The 18836-nt window shown below is 37.5% G+C and overlaps 4 protein-coding genes across 4 annotated transcripts; 1 reads left to right on the top strand and 3 right to left on the bottom strand.

The window, feature by feature from the left end:
* Positions 1-447: 447 nt before the first annotated feature.
* Positions 448-3184, bottom strand: LOC110779154 (serine/threonine-protein phosphatase 7 long form homolog). The gene is made up of 4 exons (XM_056841073.1): positions 2808-3184; positions 2623-2710; positions 1212-1643; positions 448-1120 (listed from the first exon to the last, which is right to left on the bottom strand). Exons 1-4 carry the CDS (start codon positions 3149-3151, stop codon positions 581-583), a joined length of 1404 nt encoding a protein of 467 aa, XP_056697051.1. The 5' UTR covers positions 3152-3184; the 3' UTR covers positions 448-580.
* A 22-nt stretch (positions 3185-3206) lies between these two features.
* On the bottom strand, positions 3207-3718 carry LOC110797401 (protein MAIN-LIKE 2-like). Its single transcript, XM_056839867.1, has 2 exons — positions 3346-3718; positions 3207-3262 (listed from the first exon to the last, which is right to left on the bottom strand). Exons 1-2 carry the CDS (start codon positions 3716-3718, stop codon positions 3207-3209), a joined length of 429 nt encoding a protein of 142 aa, XP_056695845.1.
* A 111-nt stretch (positions 3719-3829) lies between these two features.
* LOC110779153 (uncharacterized) lies at positions 3830-6394 on the bottom strand. Its single transcript, XM_056839866.1, has one exon. It carries the CDS (start codon positions 6392-6394, stop codon positions 3830-3832), a length of 2565 nt encoding a protein of 854 aa, XP_056695844.1.
* Positions 6395-11406: 5012 nt separating this feature from the next.
* LOC110779152 (zinc finger protein GAI-ASSOCIATED FACTOR 1) lies at positions 11407-14832 on the top strand. Its single transcript, XM_021983681.2, has 4 exons — positions 11407-12181; positions 12283-12679; positions 12800-13116; positions 13711-14832. Exons 1-4 carry the CDS (start codon positions 12019-12021, stop codon positions 14535-14537), a joined length of 1704 nt encoding a protein of 567 aa, XP_021839373.1. The 5' UTR covers positions 11407-12018; the 3' UTR covers positions 14538-14832.
* Positions 14833-18836: the final 4004 nt, after the last annotated feature.

Raw genomic sequence — 18836 nt, 5'->3', positions numbered from 1 at the left:
CAATATTGCACAAAGATAAGTTAATTCCCAAAATACGTTACTTTTTTTGTTAATTCCCACCATACCGTCCACGTCAGCAAGGGAGAGAGAAAACTAATTTTTTTTTTCCGGTTCAACACTAATTTTTTTGATTTAGAACTAAACCGCTATCTCAGAATGCGGTTTATACTACTTAACCGCATTCTGAGATAGCGGTTTAGTTCAAAACCAAACCGCTATCTCAGATAGCGGTTCATAATGCCCCCTGCATCCAAACTTGCAGTTTCCAGTGTTCAGCCAGAAAATGGGCTGAGATCTTCTGCCAAATAGTCCAACTCCAACAACCTGTAAACAAATCCAAGATCTCCAACAACGTCTATAATCCAACTCCAACGTCTGTAATCCAACTCCAACAACCTCCACAAATCATACCAACCAACCAAACCATAACACTTATGCAACAAAATAGAAGAGTGCAAACAAAAAATTTCCAAAAGTTCAATCGTTCCAATAATGACACATGAGTTTCTAAAAGTTCTAAAAGTTCCAATACTAGCAAAAAGAACAAAAGATTACACAAAATTTCTAATGTAGCTCAAATCTAAGTTCTACGTTGTTTCTTTGAATGCTCGGACGATGAAAATGAGGACTCATCCTCCTCGGCAATTGGCTCGGGACGTTGACTAGGAGAGCAACCCTTTTGTCGCCGGTAAGTGAGAAGCTGCAAAGGAGGAGATGAAATAACTTGTGATGCTGGTGGAGATGCAGGAGGAGTAAGAGGTGGAGGGCGTGGAGAAGGTGGTGGTGGAGGGTGTGGAGAAGGTGGTGGTGGAGGGTGTGGAGAAGTAAGTGCTAGAGGGCGTAGAGGAGGAGTAAGTGGTGGAGGGCGTGCACGTGGTGGTCGAAAACCACGCCCTCGAGAAACATGTGAGGTGGAGGTGTCGGGTGTACACTGAGACGAGGCTAAATCATATTGTTGGAGGATATGTTCTTGCCCCACTCTTGATAAGGTCTCAATGCAAGAGGAACTCAAATTGCGTAACGTTTCAAGAGTGAGAGGAAGGGCCAAACTGGGAGGTAACTCTAACGCAGAATCCACAGCTCGAGTGCATCTTGAGGCAAGATCAGCCAATGCATGTGACTACAAAAAAGAATGTGAAACAATAATTAGAATTCAACATTAGTTATGAATATAAACATTATACATGAAAATGGAACAAGGATTAATTTACCAAAATAATATCAGAGGAAGACGGCTGATAATGAGTGGTGGGGGGTGATCGTGTAACAGGAGTAATGAGGAGTCTCGTGATGCTACAATACCAATCCATATACTCCTTCATCCTCTCACGATGACCGGCAAAAGGAGTGCCTTGAACAATCCGACTCTCACGATCACGCCACTCCTCCACATATTTGCGATGCATCTCTTCAAACTTCTTGTTTTTATGCCGTCGATCCACATTATGAAGATCAACACTCGTGTCACACGCAACGGGAACTGACTGTTCCAATCCAAACTGACGCATCACTCGATTTGGGTAGTGGTACTCAACAATGTCAAAGCAAATCAACGGTACAACTGAGCGCCATATATCTCTATCACATCTACAAATCTCGGGTAGTAAACCAAGTACCGTCTCTGAATATGGCTGCCAAGTCATCTACAATAAGTAAAAAGTGAGTATTTAGGCAATTTTAGGTGAAATTAAGCAATTTTAGGCTATTTTGGACAATTCTAGGTGAATTTAAGCCTTTAGGTGTGATTTTAAGCTATTATAGACTATGTTAGGTGAACTTAAGCGTGTTTAGGTGTATTTAGGCTATTTTTGGTGGATTTAGGCTAATTAAGGTGAATTGAAGCTATTTAAGGCGATTTTAGGCCATTTTAGGCGAACTTAAGCCTTTTTAGGCTAATTAAGGTGAATTGAAGCTATTTTATGCGATTTTAGCCTTTTTAGGCAATTTTTGGTGAATTAAGGGAATTTTTAGACAATTTTTGGTGAATGTAGGCTATTTAAGACAAAAATAGCACAAATTTACCTAAATTAACCTAAATTAACATAACTTTATCTAAGTAGAATCGAGGGAGCTCAAATTGACGTTCGTTGACTTAATTGACCTAAGTTGACCTAAGTTGACCTAACTAGTTGAATTAATCACAATTTAGACCAAAGTTGACCAATGTTGACTTAAATTGACCGAAGTTGACCTAACTAGTTGAATTTAGGCAATATTAGTTGAATTTAGGTCAATTTATGCTATATTAGTTGAATTTAGGTCATTTTATGGTTTTTTAGTTGAATTAATCACAATTTAGACCAAAGTTTACCAAAGTTGACTTAAATTGACCAAAGTTGACCTAACTAATTGAATTTAGGCTATTTTAGTTGAATTTAGGTCAATTTATGCTATTTTAGTTGAATTTAGGTCATTTTATGCTTTTAACTTGAATTAATCACAATTTAGACCAAAGTTGACTTAAATTGACAATTTAGACCAAAGTTGACTTAAATTGACAATTTAGACCAAAGTTGAACTAGTTGACTTTAATGCACCTACATTGACAAAAATTGACCAAAGTTGACCTAACTTGAAACAAAAGAAGCATTTGAGTAATTAGTAAGGTGAGATATTAAATACCTGTGTCTCCTTTTGATGGTCAAGTGCATCCCTAAAGAAAGAGAGTCCACTAGCTGTATGGCCACATGAAAAGTGAACCCTAAGCCAACTAACAAAACAAGTAAAGTAAAGTGTTAGTAAAGTAAAGTGTTAACAAATTACTTGATTTATGGAAGTAGTAATGAGTAGTTAAACAAATAAGTTACCTGCATGCTAAGGGGTCCACTCCACGCTGATGCTGAGTACCAAGAATAGATGGATCGTCGACCTCAATAGGATGCTCTGGGTCAGGAGGTGGAGCATCGCGAACTCTCGAAATCCTCGGACGACCAATGTGAATATGCTCCCATGACCATAACTGCAGAAGTATAAGTGGACCACCAATGTCACGGGATCGTCTACGAGCGGCTCGACACATCTGTCGATACAAATAAGCAAGGGTCGCACTCCCCCAGCTGTATGTCCCAGCTCTACGCAAGTCGCGAATCAATGGCAAGTAGACGAGCTGCACGGCATCACCACTCTTATCAGCAAACAAAATGGACCCCATAAGTGCAAGAATATATGCTCGGCTAAACCTCTCATAAACAATATGAGCAGCGTCATCAGGGGGGCCCTGACTGAAGTGTCGCCTCAACCAAGTCATCCTCAATGATGAACCCTGGAGAACAGGTTTTCCATCATCACCAGGCTCTGGTCGTATCCCTAACAACTCCTCGACTAAAGCTGACCACACCCCAGTACCATCCCCTGTGACAGGAGCCCCATGAACTCTGAGCCCCAACAAAACAGCGACATCCTGCAGAGTAATAGTAGCCTCACCAACAGCCAAATGAAAAGTGTGCGTCTCCTGTCTCCATCTCTCAATCAATGCTGTGATCAAAGACCTATCTAAGGCTAATCCACCACCAACCAATCTATGTACACCATAGAACCCTGCTAATCTAACAAACTCCAAGACTCGATCATGTATCACCCACTCTCCTAAACCAAGCACGTGCTCCCGACACGTCAAAAGCCTGTCCATACCCCCTCCCCAAACATCCTCACTCCTATGCTCCGCCTGCAACGTCAAAACCGAAGTATCACATGGGCCGGGATGGATCGTCGGCTCCATGAGACCTGAAAAAGAAGTTTATTAGAAATCGTAAAATCACACGTCAAAAGAAATATATGCACAAAAATTAAACTTAGAATCACACATCAAGAGAAACATAAACTGAGTTTATTACCCCGATGATCCAACACCACCCCTAGCTGCACAAGTTTTCTTATTATGCCCTTGACGTCGACAAATGCTACATGATTTTACATTGACACTGCGTCGAGCACTCGAATCCATCTCATTAGGGTATCGAGACGACTTTGGGCGTCCCACACCACGCCGTTTACTAGCATCAGCAACTATTCTCACCCCAGTATAATGAGGCCAATAGGGAACATCAGGAAGTGGATGAAAGCTCTTCAAGTATGTTTGCCTATACTCGACAGTGGTAAAGAAAGGATCAACGAAAGCAGCATAAGATAAGCTGCGAGAACGACAAACCGCAAGCACATGGGAGCATGGCAACTTGTAGATTTTTAATTTCTCACAAGTGCAAGTTTTGGCTACAAGGTTAACAGTGTGTACGTTACCACCTTTACCTGAAGCCCTGCCTCCTCGTCCAGTTGTAACCTCAAATAGCCCCATCTCATGATCAAAGGCTTGGACCTCGTGAGCACCAGATTTTGCCATGTTCATTTCAATTGTTGTTGTGGCCTTCTCAACGAAATCGTGGCCTTCTTCAATTCTCCTTTTACCCCAACCTCGTCTTGTAACAAAGTAGGAGTTCACTCGGTAAAACGTCATCCGAACAAGGGCGGTTATCGGCAAACAACGAGCACCTTTCATCACCCCATTAAAAGCTTCGGACATGTTTGTGGTTTTCACGCCATATCTAAAACCACCATCATGGTGGATCGACCACCGATGAGAAGAAATATCCATCAAGTACTTATGAGCTTCAACATTCAATTCACCAATTCTTCCCAAGTAGTAATCAAACTTCTTTCTTTGACGAGCATCTGCGGCTTTTCCGAAAAGGTTCTTCACATAAGCATTCTTGAACTGAGTGTTGACATTAGAGGCAAGGTGACGAGTACAAAATCGATGGTGGGCACGCGGCTCCTCCCACCCACTATTGACCTCATTCATTGTTTGCAAAATCCCTGCATGTCTATCAGAAATGACACATAAACCTTCCCTCTGAGTAACTAAATGCCGAATGCATTTCATGAACCATTTCCAACTCTCACCATTTTCACTTTCAACAATAGCAAAAGCAAGAGGGAACAATTGAGAATTCGCATCTGTACCCATGGCTATGAGTAACGTGCCCTTGTACTTACCATACAAATGAGTTCCATCTATGGTGATTAGGGGTCGACAGTGCTTAAAACCATCGATGGAAGGCTTGAATGCCCAAAACACTCTAAAAAAAATGTGAACAGAAGGATCTGCATTAGAAGCCAAGGTACACCATTCCACGACGGTTCCTGGATTAGATTCTTTCAATGCTTGCATGTACCTAGGCAACTCTTCGTAAGATTGCTCCCAATCACCAAAAATGCTTGCAATAGCCTTTTGTTTCGCTGACCAAGCTCTCTTGTAAGTGATGGTATACTTAAACTTGACTTTCACCGCTTGCACAATAACACGGATTTTCAAAGAAGGATCGGCACGAATAAGATCTTTTATCTCATTGCATACAAAATCAGAGGAGAGAAGAGGATGATCGATTGAGTTTATGTCACCCAAACAATTACTTGCATGGGGGCCATTATACCTCACAATTCTGAATGAAGCAAGACAATGATCCTTGATTGCACGTAACCTCCATGAGCATTTGCATGAACTCTTTCTTTTACACTCAACTACGTATTTTGTGGGCTCACTCTCCAACACCTTAAATGAATTATTTTTAGCTATGGAATAACCTTTGACTATGTCTTTCAATTGCGCCGAAGAATCAAACTCTTTCCCAATAGCAAATTCACCATCGAAAGAGTGGTTGTTGGACCAAGTCCTCCAAGAATCAAGCAAAATCGGATCCAACTCTGCAACATTGTTGAAAATTTGAGATGGAGCGCTTTCTCTTATAGCTTTGTCATTAGCATCTTGTGTATCTTCATCTTCATCAACATCACTATCTACCCCAACCTCTTCATCTCCAAAAAAATCAACACATATTTGATCTAGAGAATCGAAAAGTATCATAGATGGATCACCATTTGTAGCTTCTACATGTGGTGTTTGAGTTGGAGAAGTGAGCTCTGAAATGTGTTCACTAGCATATTGTTCATCCGTAAGCATTCTTGTGAATGAACCCGATAACCCACTTTGATTTGTCAAGGGCAAGTAGGGAAATGGACTCGCCCATGAATCCTTTTCATGAAAGGATTCCAAGTGGGATTGAGTTTCGGGTTGCTTTGGAAGTTGCTCGATGAACAATTGCATTGTGGTTGATTGTGTTTGAGACATGGCAATCAACATTGCTTTTAAAGAATTGTCATCATCCAACGGAATGGCTTCATATGAACCGGACATCATTGGATACCTCATTAGTAGCTTCAACTCCACATATCTCGAGTCACATCTCATAAGATCATAAACCTTACTCAAAACCTCATCATAACTCATTTGACAATTGACAAACCCAAATTTTCGCTCTCCTCCTTTATATGTAACATCACCGCTACTTTGCAAAATTTCCCCTCCCCAATGACAATAAATAGGATAGTCTGGCAACTCCATATTCTAAACAAAAAATAATATGATTAATAATATGAAATCCCTAATTTGGGCCATCATAATCTGATTTCAATTCAATTGAACTTGAAAAATTGAAGACTAAAATTCCAAATTGAAAAACTCAAGAGCTTAAAACGAATCAAAGATCAGAAATAATTCAAAAAAATAAAAATCACAGCATAATCACTTTAAAATAATATAATTCATAACATCGCTATCTCAAATAGCGGTTAGATATACGTTAACAATAAAAAAAATTACAATTAATTCAGGGTAATCATATCATAAACTCATCAATCAAACATAAGCATGATCTTCCTAATAACATCATCAAACAAACCTAAACATAGCAACGATTATTACTGAATTAATAATTAGCTTCAAATATATTAATTCAAAAAAAAATTAGGGCTTACCTGATTTCGAACCACCGACGACCGGTGGTGGGTGAGAAAGAAGCTCGACGGCTTTGGTGGCTGATGAGGAGGCTCGACGGCTAGTGGTGGTGAGGAAGAGGTCCGACAGCCGGCAAGGGCTGAGGAACAATTTCGAAACGGAGGAACGATGGAGAAGGGTGAGAAAGAGACTCGAGAATCCGTTGTGGGTGAGGAGGCTCGACGCGACGGCCGGAGGTAGGGCGAGGAATGAGGTCGGCTAACGGCGAGCCGGCCGGTGGAGAGAGAAACAGGGACGACGGCGGGTTAACCGCAGGACGACAGAGACAGAGAGAGAGACGCAGAACAAAGCGGGGTTTTTTTTGTGCTTTTGATTTTTTGAATTTGCTTCCTGGAGGTAAGTGATAAGTGGTAAACCGCTATCTGAGATGGCGGTTCATTAAACAGGAACCGCTATCTGAGATGGCGGTTCATTAAACAGGAACCGCTATCTCAGATAGCGGTTAACCCCCATGAACCGCTATCTCAGATAGCGGTTTTGCGCTGCTTATTTTTAAAAAAAAAGACCGGTTCACTATGCTGGCGTGGACGGTATGGTGGGAATTAACAAAAAAAGTAACGTATTTTGGGAATTAACTTATCTTTGTGCATTATTGACGGAAATCGCTCAAGTATATAATGAAATCAATTCAACGATATTTTACTTGATAACATTTAATTTACTAAATTCGTAAAAATATATGGTCAACATTAGTGTATGAATAGTGGCAAACTAAAAAATTTGTAATTTTCATGAAACAAAAAAAGAGCGATTTCTTTCAATATTGTTTAAAGAACGTCAAATTTCCAAAATACGTCACTTTCTAACTTAATTCCCACCATACCGTCCACGCCGGCATTAAAATCGGTCTATCTTTTTTTTTAACAAAGCAGCACTAAACCGCTATGCTATCTGAGATAATGGTTTATGTAAACCGCTACCCGAGATAGCGGTTTATATATTCACTAAATCAAAACTTACAGTGAGCTTCTAAAACAAAAACTTACCGTGCCCCTGTTATTTTTCAAAGCAAACCGCTATCTGAGACAGCAGTTTTGTTTTAAAGCAAACCGCTATATATCTGAGATAGTTGTTTTGTCTTAAATCAAACCGCTATATCAGATAGCAGTTTTGTTTTAAAGCAAACCGCTATCTCAGATAGCGGTTTATAAAATTGAAACCGCCATCTCAGATGGCAGTTTGCTTTAAAACAAAACCGCTATCTCAGATGGCGGTTCAACGCTGAACCGAAAAAAAAATTACTTCTCTTTTTCCCTTGCTGATGTGGACGGTATGGTGAGAATTAACTTAAAAAGTAACGTATTTTGGAAATTATCAAATCTTTTGCAATATCGAAGGAAATCACTAAAAAAAAAAAAAAAAAAAAAAAAAAAAAAAGATAAAAATTTATCAAAATATGTGAAATGTTACAATACGGAGTACTCTGAAAAAAACAGTGATGCTTATCCCATAAAAAGATAATGTTGCCTTTTCATGGTTGTACGTCCCTCCCCTCTTTCTTTCACCACTCTTTCAGATTTCTCATTGGAGTACTAGTACAGTAGTACGTATGTTTAATGTATTTTCACATCTGCCACGTCATTGGTACTACTACTGTATATTTACTCTGTATTAAAAAAACAAAATACAAATAATATTAGGGATGTCAATCAATGAGGTGGGGCGGGTGCGTAGGATAGTCTCGTCAACAGTTTATCGCTATATTCGCTTAAATTTCACTTATTTATCCTCGTTCGTAACGGATGCGCCATTGGCGTATAACCCTGTTTCAAACGGGGTCTAAACTAATAAGAACAAATCTTATATTTCCCCCGTTTCAAATAAATTGCAACACTTTCACTTTTGTCACTATTCATTTACTAACTTTGACCACAAGTTTTTACTAATTTAGTAAAAGCAAATGTTACAAAGGAAATGTTGGTGGATTGATTTCATTGTATATTTTCATAATATTAAATTTTAAGATTAAAAAAAAGTATGATTAGAGATATTTAAGGTCAAAGTTGTGCCTTGACAAACGTGCTAATTAAAGTTTTGCAATTTTTTTGAAACGGAGGAAGTATAACACAATTTTATGTGTAATACTTTCTCTGTTCTTTTTTAAATGACACAATTATTTAGTCACGTTAACCAATACACAATTTCAAACATTAATGAAACTTGTGTGAATAGTGTCAGAATCTCAATTGTATCATGTAACTAGTGTGTGGCCCGAGCGTTGCTCCGGGTTTTACTTTTAGTCGGGTTTACGTTTTCTAAAAATGTGCCAACTTTTAAAAGATTGTGTTTTACATTTATATGTGAAAATATGACAAACATTGTAGCTAGTTTAGATGGTAGGTAGCAAAACTTTTAATCCACGAGGTTTGATTTTCGATCATTCCCACATGCTTTTTTGGTTGTCAATAACATACCATGATGCTTATTAGGGGTGACATGACGAGAGTCTACGTGACACATATACGCTTTCACAAACGCCTTTTAATATATTAGTATAGATTAAAAATGAAGGAATTATATTTCAGCTTCTTACCAAATAGTTTAAATTTTAAATCAAATAGTTATATTTTACTACTATTAATTAAATTCTCCAATCAAATAATTACACTCTCTAATTAAATAGTTATAGTTTCTAATCAAATTAAAGAGTAATTAATTTTTTTTTATTACTATACAATTTTACGCATATAACAATCTCATAAAATACATGCTCCTAGACTAAAATTTATCCATGCTCACCATCACTTGGGTATACTTCCCTATGGCTCAGCCGCATAGTTTCACAATTAATGTATTTTTATTAATAAATACAAATAAGTTACCCATGATGGAAAAAAATGTGAAAACAAAAAAGTGATCATGAAAACAATTGTGCAAATTTTGACATATTCACATTCAATTCACATTTACAATCTGACACCATTTGCAAAAATTTAAAACTTAGTGCTTGTTAGTTTTTGTTTTTTAGTTTTGTTTTGTTTTATACTTAAAATTTGTGGCGAAGTCCTGCTGTTAATGAAGCGGGGAGGATAATGAATATAGTCCGAGTTCACATTTGTATTCGCTATAATTTTTCATCACCGCAAAAGGCACATTTGAAGGAGGCTTCCTCTTACCATTCCCCACTCTCAAAGTATTTAGCCAACTAACTCATCGTATTGACCCATAAGGAGTTCCGACACGTTAGGACACTTCATCTTACCTTCTAATAAAATTATTTATTTGGTAATTAAACTATATGCGGGTGAGATAAGGCGAACCCAACATAAAATCCACACATGTGTCCGAATATACCATCAATATAGCTGGTACACCCTACCCTCACCTACTTGGGTCGAACAAGACGAATCTTCCACGAAACTCGTTGCACTTCCATCTCTTGCTTTTCCCCTCCTAAGGGGAAAGCGAAGCTAGTACATTGATTAATGGACAAAGTATCCGACTATACATATGAATAATTGTTCAGAGGACATTGATTATTCACACTTGTTCTACACCAAACGATGCTACTTGCTAGACCTGATCAAATTGATGGTCGAGTCACACCTTCAAATTTGTACCTATTAGATCAAGTCGAGCTGGCCAAACTCCATACCATTTTTTTCCTGCACAAAACCCATTATTTCGGGCCAAACGTAGTGGGCTACAGGTCGGTCCGAATGTTTAACAAAAAGTGCAATTTTGAGTTGCCCAAAACCCATTCAAAAAAATTACAAATTGAACCAAACCGGACCTGAAACACATGTCTAAAACTTCAGCCTAAACCCGCTATTTTCCAGGCGAAGTCAACAGACCGGACTCATGATAATCCGATCTACTACTAGCCCAGTAAAGTTCTTTTATTTCCCTAATTAAAGTTTAACAATACTTCCTTTGTTCATAAAAGCAACGTTTGATATTTTTACACTATGCACATATTCCACTTTGACTATTGTTGGTGATTTATATGTCAAATAAAACATAGTAATGTTGGATCTTGTTAGGTTAGTCTCAATATGTATTTTCAAAATATCAACTTTTTAAAATTTTTGCTTGAAGATAATTTAAGATATTGCAGATCTAAATTGTGCATTGGCATGCATGAAAGTGACAAACGTTGCGAGTATTTATGAACTAAAGCTGATCAACATAGGTCCGGTCCGAAAATTCCCTGGTTTGACGCGGAATATTCGGCCCGGCCCGAACTTTTTTTAAAAAAATTGCGGACTTGGGCAACATAAAACAACAATTTTAGTTATAAATTTAGCCCGACCAAAAAATGACCCCAAAAGTCCGCTAGTTTTGGCCCAAATTACCGGGCTTTGGACACAAAAAATGATCCACATTTTGACCCGACCCGTCCAGACCCGACATAATGGACAGATTTTTATGAACCGAACTCGGCCTGACCCGTCTTTTGATAAGGACTATTCTGAACGGAGAAAGTATTAATTTTTTTTTTTTTTTTACCTCCAAGGTCAATATTATTTTTTTACCTCCAAGGTCAATTTTTGTTTTCTGTCCCTCTTTTCTGGGTTTCCAAAAAATAAAAATATCCCCACTCACCTTTCTCTCTCTTTCTTTCTTTCTTTCCTACTTTCTTCCTTGTAGTAGACCAAGGATGCCTTGCTAAACTCCCTACTGTTGACATTCTTACCACAATTTACTCTCCTTTTTTATTCTCTTCCTCCATTTCCAAACCTCAAAAAAAAATTAAAAAAAAAATCAAAATTTCCATTATCAGTCAACATCTCCACCTCTTTGAATCTTTCCCTAAATATTCCCCAAATCCATCAATTGCAAGCTCAATCTTCCCTTTCCCCCCTTTTATCCAGAGATCGATTTCCCTTTAATTTTTGTTTTTAATTTGATTTTGCAGAAATAGTAATTACAAGGAGTAATTATTAGCTGAAATTTGTCGTCCTCTTCTTCTTCATCTTCCACCTCCCAGTTTCATGTTATTGTAGTCAGAGAATCATCAGTGCAGGGACCAGCTGGGTAGTTGGGATAGATATTTCGAAAGTGATAAAGGCAGATTGACTGGTAGCTGTTGAAGAGAGAGAAAAGGGGGAAAAATTGATTGTGTTTTTGTTTTGTTTTTTGGGTTTAATTTCTCTCTCCTTCAATAAATAAACAAAACCCTAAATTAATATACCCAAAAAAAAAGCAGAAATTTGGTGTTGTTGTTGGTGATGCCGGCAGATTTGGATGATTCTTCGTCACCTAAAACCACCATGTCAAACACCACAGCAGTTTCCGGCGAAGCAGCTAGTAATAGTGTTATTTCCACCGGCGATCAATCGGAACCCTTAAAACCTCCCCTGAAAAAGAAGCGCAATCAACCCGGAATGCCCGGTAAGAACATAATCTAACCCTAATTTAACTTTAATTCGTTTTTCCGGCGTCGTCTGTAACCTAATTTCATGTTATGAATGAATGAATCAACGAATGAGCAGATCCAGATGCAGAGGTGATAGTGTTATCGCCGAAAACACTAATGGCGACGAACAGATTCGTATGCGAAATATGCAACAAGGGTTTTCAGAGAGATCAGAATCTCCAGTTGCACAGAAGAGGGCATAATCTACCATGGAAGCTTAGGCAAAGATCGAGTAAGGAAGTTAAGAAGCGAGTTTATGTTTGCCCAGAAGTTAGCTGTGTTCATCATGATCCTTCTCGAGCTTTGGGTGATTTAACTGGGATTAAGAAGCATTACAGTAGAAAACATGGTGAGAAGAAGTGGAAATGTGAGAAATGTTCTAAGAAATACGCTGTTCAATCTGATTGGAAAGCTCATATTAAGATTTGTGGTACTAGGGAGTATAAGTGTGATTGTGGTACTCTCTTTTCCAGGTTAGGGTTCTTCAATTTCTGATGTTAAATTCAATTTGTTCTTCGTTAATTAATTAATTAATCTTGTTTGATTTTTCTGGGTTGATTTATGGTTGATGATGATGATGATTGAATTTTCAGGAGGGATAGTTTTATTACACACAGAGCGTTTTGTGATGCTTTAGCAGAAGAAAGTGCAAGAAATCAACCTCTTAATAATGGTAACAAAAACACTACTAAAATGGAGATTGACTCTAAAACTTCCATTACTGCTACTGCAATTGCTTCACCACCACCACCGCCGCCGCCGCAGCTACCACCAACACTGCCGCCAGTTCCACCAGTGTTGCAGCAGCAGCAACTTCCACCGCCGTCACCATTGCCTGCCCCAAGGAAATCGCCACCACCAGCACCACCGACTACTATGGTGGCATCCATTTTGCCTATTCAGAGTTCAGGTAAAAAATATACAAATACTTGTTCATTTCTTGATTAGGAAAACTAGGTAGTTGTCATATTTGTGAGTTCTATGATTAAATTTTGTTGTCTTTTTTTTTTGCTCTAATTTTTGTTTGTTCTTAATCTATTTGGATTTAGTTTCTTTTGTCTGTTACTGATTTTTGTTTTTGTTTTTGTTTTTGTTTTGTTTCTATCTGGGGTTTAGATTGAATGCATATTTAATAAATGTTGACCTTGAAACATTTTTTTTTTCTTCTTCCTTTTTAGCTAAAAGGATAAACAACAGAGTGTTCTGCTCTTCCCCTGTTGGATAGATTGATAGAAGATTCAATTAGTACTTAATTTAATTTAATTAATAATCTTTTCAAACTTTGATTAAAGGGGGTGCAGATCCAATTGATTCAAAAGTGTTTTTAAGAGTTGGAAAGAAGTGGGATATGAGAAAGGAGAACATGATTGAATGAATTTGACTTTCTTTTTCTTTTTCACTTTTATTTAAAGTTTTTATTTTGAGTGAAAGTGAAAAGCCATTGCTGTGTTTAGTCAAGAAACAACCTTTTTTTTCATTCTTGTTTTTGTTCTTGATTTCACAGTTCAAGGGTTGCCGGAAAACCCGATTCCGGTCTTGGAAGACGTACTCCCTCCTCCTCCTCCTCCACCAGTCGCGGTGGTTGTCACGGCCGGGTTAAATGTTAGCAGCAGTGTTAGTAGTAGTAGTTGCAGTTCTAGTAGTGGTGCCAATACTAGTAGCAGTGTGTTTGCCACCTTGTTTGCTTCTTCGTCAGCCACACCACCTAGCTTACCGTCATCTCACCCAAACCCGGGTTTCTCAGACTTCATTCAAACCATGACCCGACATGAATGCCCGCCACCCGAACTCCCCCAACACGGACCAACCGAACCCATATCCCTTTGCCTATCTTCGAGTCACGGATCATCCATATTCGGGCCCGCTGGGCCAGAACGGAGGCAGTACGCACCACCTCCACAGCCAGCAATGTCAGCCACAGCTTTACTTCAGAAGGCTGCTCAAATGGGAGCAAATGGCGGGTCTTTGCTCCGCGGGCTTGGGCTTGTCTCGTCCACTTCATCTACCGGACCCTCGGAAAGTCTTCAATGGACTTCTCGGCAAATCGAGCCCGATCACAGTAGCCCCGTCCAGTCGAGCCTCGGGTTGGGCTTGCCGTGTGATGAAGGGTCCGGATTGAAGGAACTAATGATCGGGAATTCCTCAATGTTCGGCCCAAAACAGCCCACCCTGGACTTCCTCGGGCTGGGAATGGCTGCTGGGGGAAGCCCAAACGGGGGCCTGTCGGCGTTAATCACGTCAATGGGGAACGGCCTCGACGTGGCTGCCGCTGCAGCGGCTTCATTCAGAGGAACCGAGTTTTCCGGTAAAGACACCGGACGGAACTCGTGATGTAAGAAACAAAGAATGAGAAGGTAGATTGTACAGTGGGAAGCTCTTTTGATGATGTTGCAGAGAAAATCAGATATATTATTGTAGGTGGTTTTTTTTTTTTTTACTTATTTATGGCTATAATTAAAGACTAGAAGAAGAGGCAGTTGGGGTCTTTTTGATAATTCTGCTGCCTTTACTTACAATGTTAAATATGTTGTTGTAGACTTGTAGTACTATGTTGTAATTCAACTACTTCTGGTTAGTCAAAATCCATTTCACCCTCTTTAAGTATGTAAAAAGGGGTATGGTGGTATATTCATGAATCAACCTAAGTTCTTCTGCAAAAAATTGCATGATTTTGGTCCAAAATAAATCATCGAAACTCGAAATGTCTATATCCATGTTCGAGTGTCGAGGATTTGGCACGGGTATTTGAGGTAGAATGAAGAGTTCAGGTAGCATAGGTTATCTTTTTGTTCTTCATGTTCAAGTGTAAGGATCTGACACGGGTCACACGGGTTTTTGAGGTAAAATGAAGAGTTCAGGTAATATAGATTATCTTTTTGTTTTCATGTTCAAGTGTCGAGGATCCGACACGGGTATTTGAGGTAAAATGAAGAGTTCATGTAACATAGATTATCTTTTTGTTCTTCATGTTCGAGTGTCGAGGATTCGACACGGGTATTTGAGGTAAAATGAAGAGTTCAGGTAACATAGATTATCTTTTTGTTCTTCATGTTCGAGTGTCGAGGATTCGACACGGGTATTTGAGGTAAATTGAAGAGTTCAGGTAACATAGATTATCTTTTTGTTCTTCATGTTCAAGTGTCGAGGATTCTATACGGGTCTTTGAGGTAAAATGAAGAGTTCTGGTAACATATATTACTTTTTTGTTCGAGTGTCGAATATCTAACACGGGTATTTGAGGTAAAATGAAGTGTTCGGGTAACATAGATGATCTTTTTGCTCTTCATTTTCGAGTGTCGAGGATCCCAACACATATATTTGAGCTAAAATGAATAGTTCAGGTAATCTAGATTATCTTTTTGTTTTTGTTAAACATTTCTTGCAGTTCTGTTTTGTATGTAATAAATTAGAACAAATGGTTCACTACTAGCAAGGTTGGTTTAATGGTGGGAATTCCACTTGGTGACTTTGAAGGTCCCAAGTTCGAGACCCGCCACTAACATTTGTGGGCAAATTCACTGTGTATCAGAGCCTCACGGTAGTAAGTTATCTTCGTGAGGTTTAAATGCAGTGGCAAATTGAAAATAGAGCTTGTTGTGTTGTGAATCCTGGTTTATTGCAAGAAAATTTACCAGGTGAAGTTATTGTTGACTGAGTGGCTCTAACATTTATACTTGTGCAATTCTAATTCACAAATATTACCTTATTACCCCCTCCGTTCCTAAATACAAATTGTTTTAGAAAGACTAGCTTTGGATTGGGATTATAGAAATAATTTTGATGTTATTTGGGTAATATTAAGGGGCTCTACTGCAATTAATCACCTCCCGAATATTATGTTACTACTCCCTCAGTGCCTAAATACTCACAACAGAAATACAAATTGTTTTTAAACGGACAATTTGGACTAGGATTATAGAAATATATTTGATTTTATTTGTGTAATAGTTGCTTGATAAAAGGGGAAATTCTAAACATGATTCTGCATTCAACCAGTTATCACTATGTAGTTTTAGATGTTTCATGCACCTGTAAAACACATACGACAAACCATATTCTACAAGAAATTTGGCCATTTAACCGGCTATCCACCAATATCATGTAGTTTAGATGTTTCATGCACCTTGTAAAACACATACGACACACTTCTACAAGATAAATTTGGTCGTTTAACATGTTCACTATGTAGTTTTAGATGTTTCATGCACCTTGTAAAGCACACACTACTAGATGACATACCATATTCTATAAGATAAATTTGGCCGTTCAACAAGCTACTCACTATGTAATTTTAGATGTTTTATGCACCTTGTAAAATACACACTATTAGATGATACGCCATATTTTACAAGATAAATTTGGCCGTTAGCCTGGTAGTTGAGTAAGCGTTGTATTCAGTTCAGTAAGCGTTAGAAATATAATTCTATTTCAGTTGTATTCAGTTCAGTAAGCGTTAGAAATATAATTATATTTCAATTGTATTCAGTGCAGTCCAGTTTAACTCTTTCCGGTTCAATCCAGCCAAGTTAAAGTAAGAAGAACATGGCTTCATAGGAGACTAGATACAATAGGAAATTATATTCCGTCAAAGTGGAACAAGTGTAAACAATATTGGATGTATAAAATATTCGTAAATGATTTTATGTAATTTTGTTGGATTGTCTTCTTGTAAAGATCATGATCTTTTTGTTCTTGGAATATATTATAGGTTATGATCAGTCAAAGGAAAATTAGTTTTAGGATCCAATAAACTGACAAGTTTGCATTTAAGTTTGCGTACACATACCCCAAAGTCCCAAACAAGAATGCTAGTTTGTTTTGTTTTCTTTGGCCACCTCTATTTGTTTTAGTTTTCTTTGTGTACAACACTTGAAAACACAAGATTGTATTCAACCATTTCACATTTGGTACTTATTGGTAGCTAAAAATTACTTTCTTTTATATATATTTTGCTGTTAGCAATCGGTTCATTCTTAGGGTTAATCCGGATTTGGGGCGAGTTCTGGGTGGATAGGTTTCAGTCCCTCCCTAATTGTTGTTGCGGGGGGATAGAACGCGAGTTATCCCAACCAAGTTCAACCCTAATCACCACTGAACCAACGGGCAATTTGTAGCTAAAAATTATTTCGTATTAACTAGTTTGTGGCTCGAACGATAGTTTTGAATTTTTACTTGATTATTTTATTATTATTATTTAGAGTATCATACTTCGTATTTTTATGTTTTTTTTATTTAGGCACGTTTATCAATGTACGTTTTTAAACGTTGATATATTCAGTTATGAATAACCAACAATTATAAAAGTTTATATTTTGAGAATATTCATTGAGAAGAATCTAATAAGAACCCACACAATTTTTTTTTCTTAACTATAAATCACAAAAAAAGTCAAAGACGCATGTGTGAACAGTATCAAAATCAACTAATAAGAAATTGGAGAAGTATTTGTTTATTATTTGGGTTTAAAAATCTATACTATGTAGTACATGATGAAAGTTAGCAAACAATAAAATAATTGATCATATTAAAAGGACAAAATAAATATTTTTCAAACAAAAAAGATGTACTTGAGTGGAGTATGAGAGCATAATTAAAAGACAACTAAGGTACGTTGTAAGACTTTTACCTTATTTGTTGGTGAAGTGGTTTTGAGTTTAAACTCTGTAATAAGTAATTTTATTGTCATTAAAAATATTAACAATTGAGTAGATAACGAGACATGTTTCTAATGACGAGGGGTGTCACGTGATATGTATACTTTCTTAGCAAACGTTTTAATATAATATATTAGTATAAATTGCCTAATTTTTTCGAGATGACCCTCCTTCCTATTCCTATACAATACAAAATACGTCATGTTGTTTTAGTTTAAGCAACAATTTAGATGGAAAATAAGCTTCATCATGATGTTTTATTTTTGAGAATGATGGATAGCTCAGTTGGTTAGAGCTAGCTTCCATTTCGATTCCAGGTAATCTTGGGATTGATTCTCATCCCCGCCCTTGTGGGCTCATTCGCACAAAAAAAAAATGATGTTTTATTTTTTTACTCCAACTAAAATAGTTGACATCCGCTGTTAAACTTTACCTAAGTTACCTATTAAACAACTTTGAGGAAGATATTTCAAAAATTAAAGAGAGAGATATTGGAACATAATAAGATGGAATAGTAGTACTTAGTTCATCACCAATTAATAAGATCCAACATTTATCTACTCATATAATGCATTTAATCATTTATTCAACATAGCAATTGAGTGGATATATATCTAGTTGGTCATGAAAGCAACACTACTGCTGAAACTCCTCAATCCTCATTATTATTTTCTTGATAGCACCAAATTAGCAATTTACCCAATTATGCATGCCTACCAACAATTATTATTGTTTAATTGGGTGCATAAACTGTTTGACAACTGGCATAACACGACGTTTTCGACAATAAAACTAGTTATTGCCCCGGGCGATGCCCCGATAACTATATGTAATTTGAGAACTAATCTTGATAGAGTTAAATAAAAATAATTATAATACTTTGGTAATAAATACTTACGTATAATATGAGATAAATATTTGTGCATAATTTATTTTTATATTTTATTTATGTAAGGGTGATTCAATATAAAATTTG

Source organism: Spinacia oleracea, chromosome 3, assembly GCF_020520425.1.
Source record: "Spinacia oleracea cultivar Varoflay chromosome 3, BTI_SOV_V1, whole genome shotgun sequence".
In the NCBI taxonomy this organism is placed as follows: domain Eukaryota; kingdom Viridiplantae; phylum Streptophyta; class Magnoliopsida; order Caryophyllales; family Amaranthaceae; genus Spinacia; species Spinacia oleracea.
Note: the sequence above shows the minus strand (reverse complement) of the source record. Positions and strands in the feature narration are given on the sequence as shown.

What these genes read in the sequence shown, in the direction of transcription:
- LOC110779154 (XM_056841073.1), bottom strand. Translation starts at nt 3,151, where the DNA reads ATGGGGTCCATTTTGTTTGCTGATAAGAGTGGTGATGCCGTGCAGCTC. An exon ending in GTGGACCCCTTAGCATGCAG is followed by an intron (nt 2,711 to 2,807) that starts GTAACTTATTTG and finishes TTGTTTTGTTAG; the next exon opens with TTGGCTTAGGGTTCACTTTT. An exon ending in CTTCCTCTGATATTATTTTG is followed by an intron (nt 1,121 to 1,211) that starts GTAAATTAATCC and finishes TCTTTTTTGTAG; the next exon opens with TCACATGCATTGGCTGATCT.
- LOC110797401 (XM_056839867.1), bottom strand. Translation starts at nt 3,718, where the DNA reads ATGGAGCCGACGATCCATCCCGGCCCATGTGATACTTCGGTTTTGACG. An exon ending in GGCTCCTGTCACAGGGGATG is followed by an intron (nt 3,263 to 3,345) that starts GTACTGGGGTGT and finishes CCTGTTCTCCAG; the next exon opens with GGTTCATCATTGAGGATGAC.
- LOC110779153 (XM_056839866.1), bottom strand. Translation starts at nt 6,394, where the DNA reads ATGGAGTTGCCAGACTATCCTATTTATTGTCATTGGGGAGGGGAAATT.
- LOC110779152 (XM_021983681.2), top strand. Translation starts at nt 12,019, where the DNA reads ATGCCGGCAGATTTGGATGATTCTTCGTCACCTAAAACCACCATGTCA. An exon ending in TGTGGTACTCTCTTTTCCAG is followed by an intron (nt 12,680 to 12,799) that starts GTTAGGGTTCTT and finishes TTGAATTTTCAG; the next exon opens with GAGGGATAGTTTTATTACAC. An exon ending in TTTGCCTATTCAGAGTTCAG is followed by an intron (nt 13,117 to 13,710) that starts GTAAAAAATATA and finishes TTGATTTCACAG; the next exon opens with TTCAAGGGTTGCCGGAAAAC.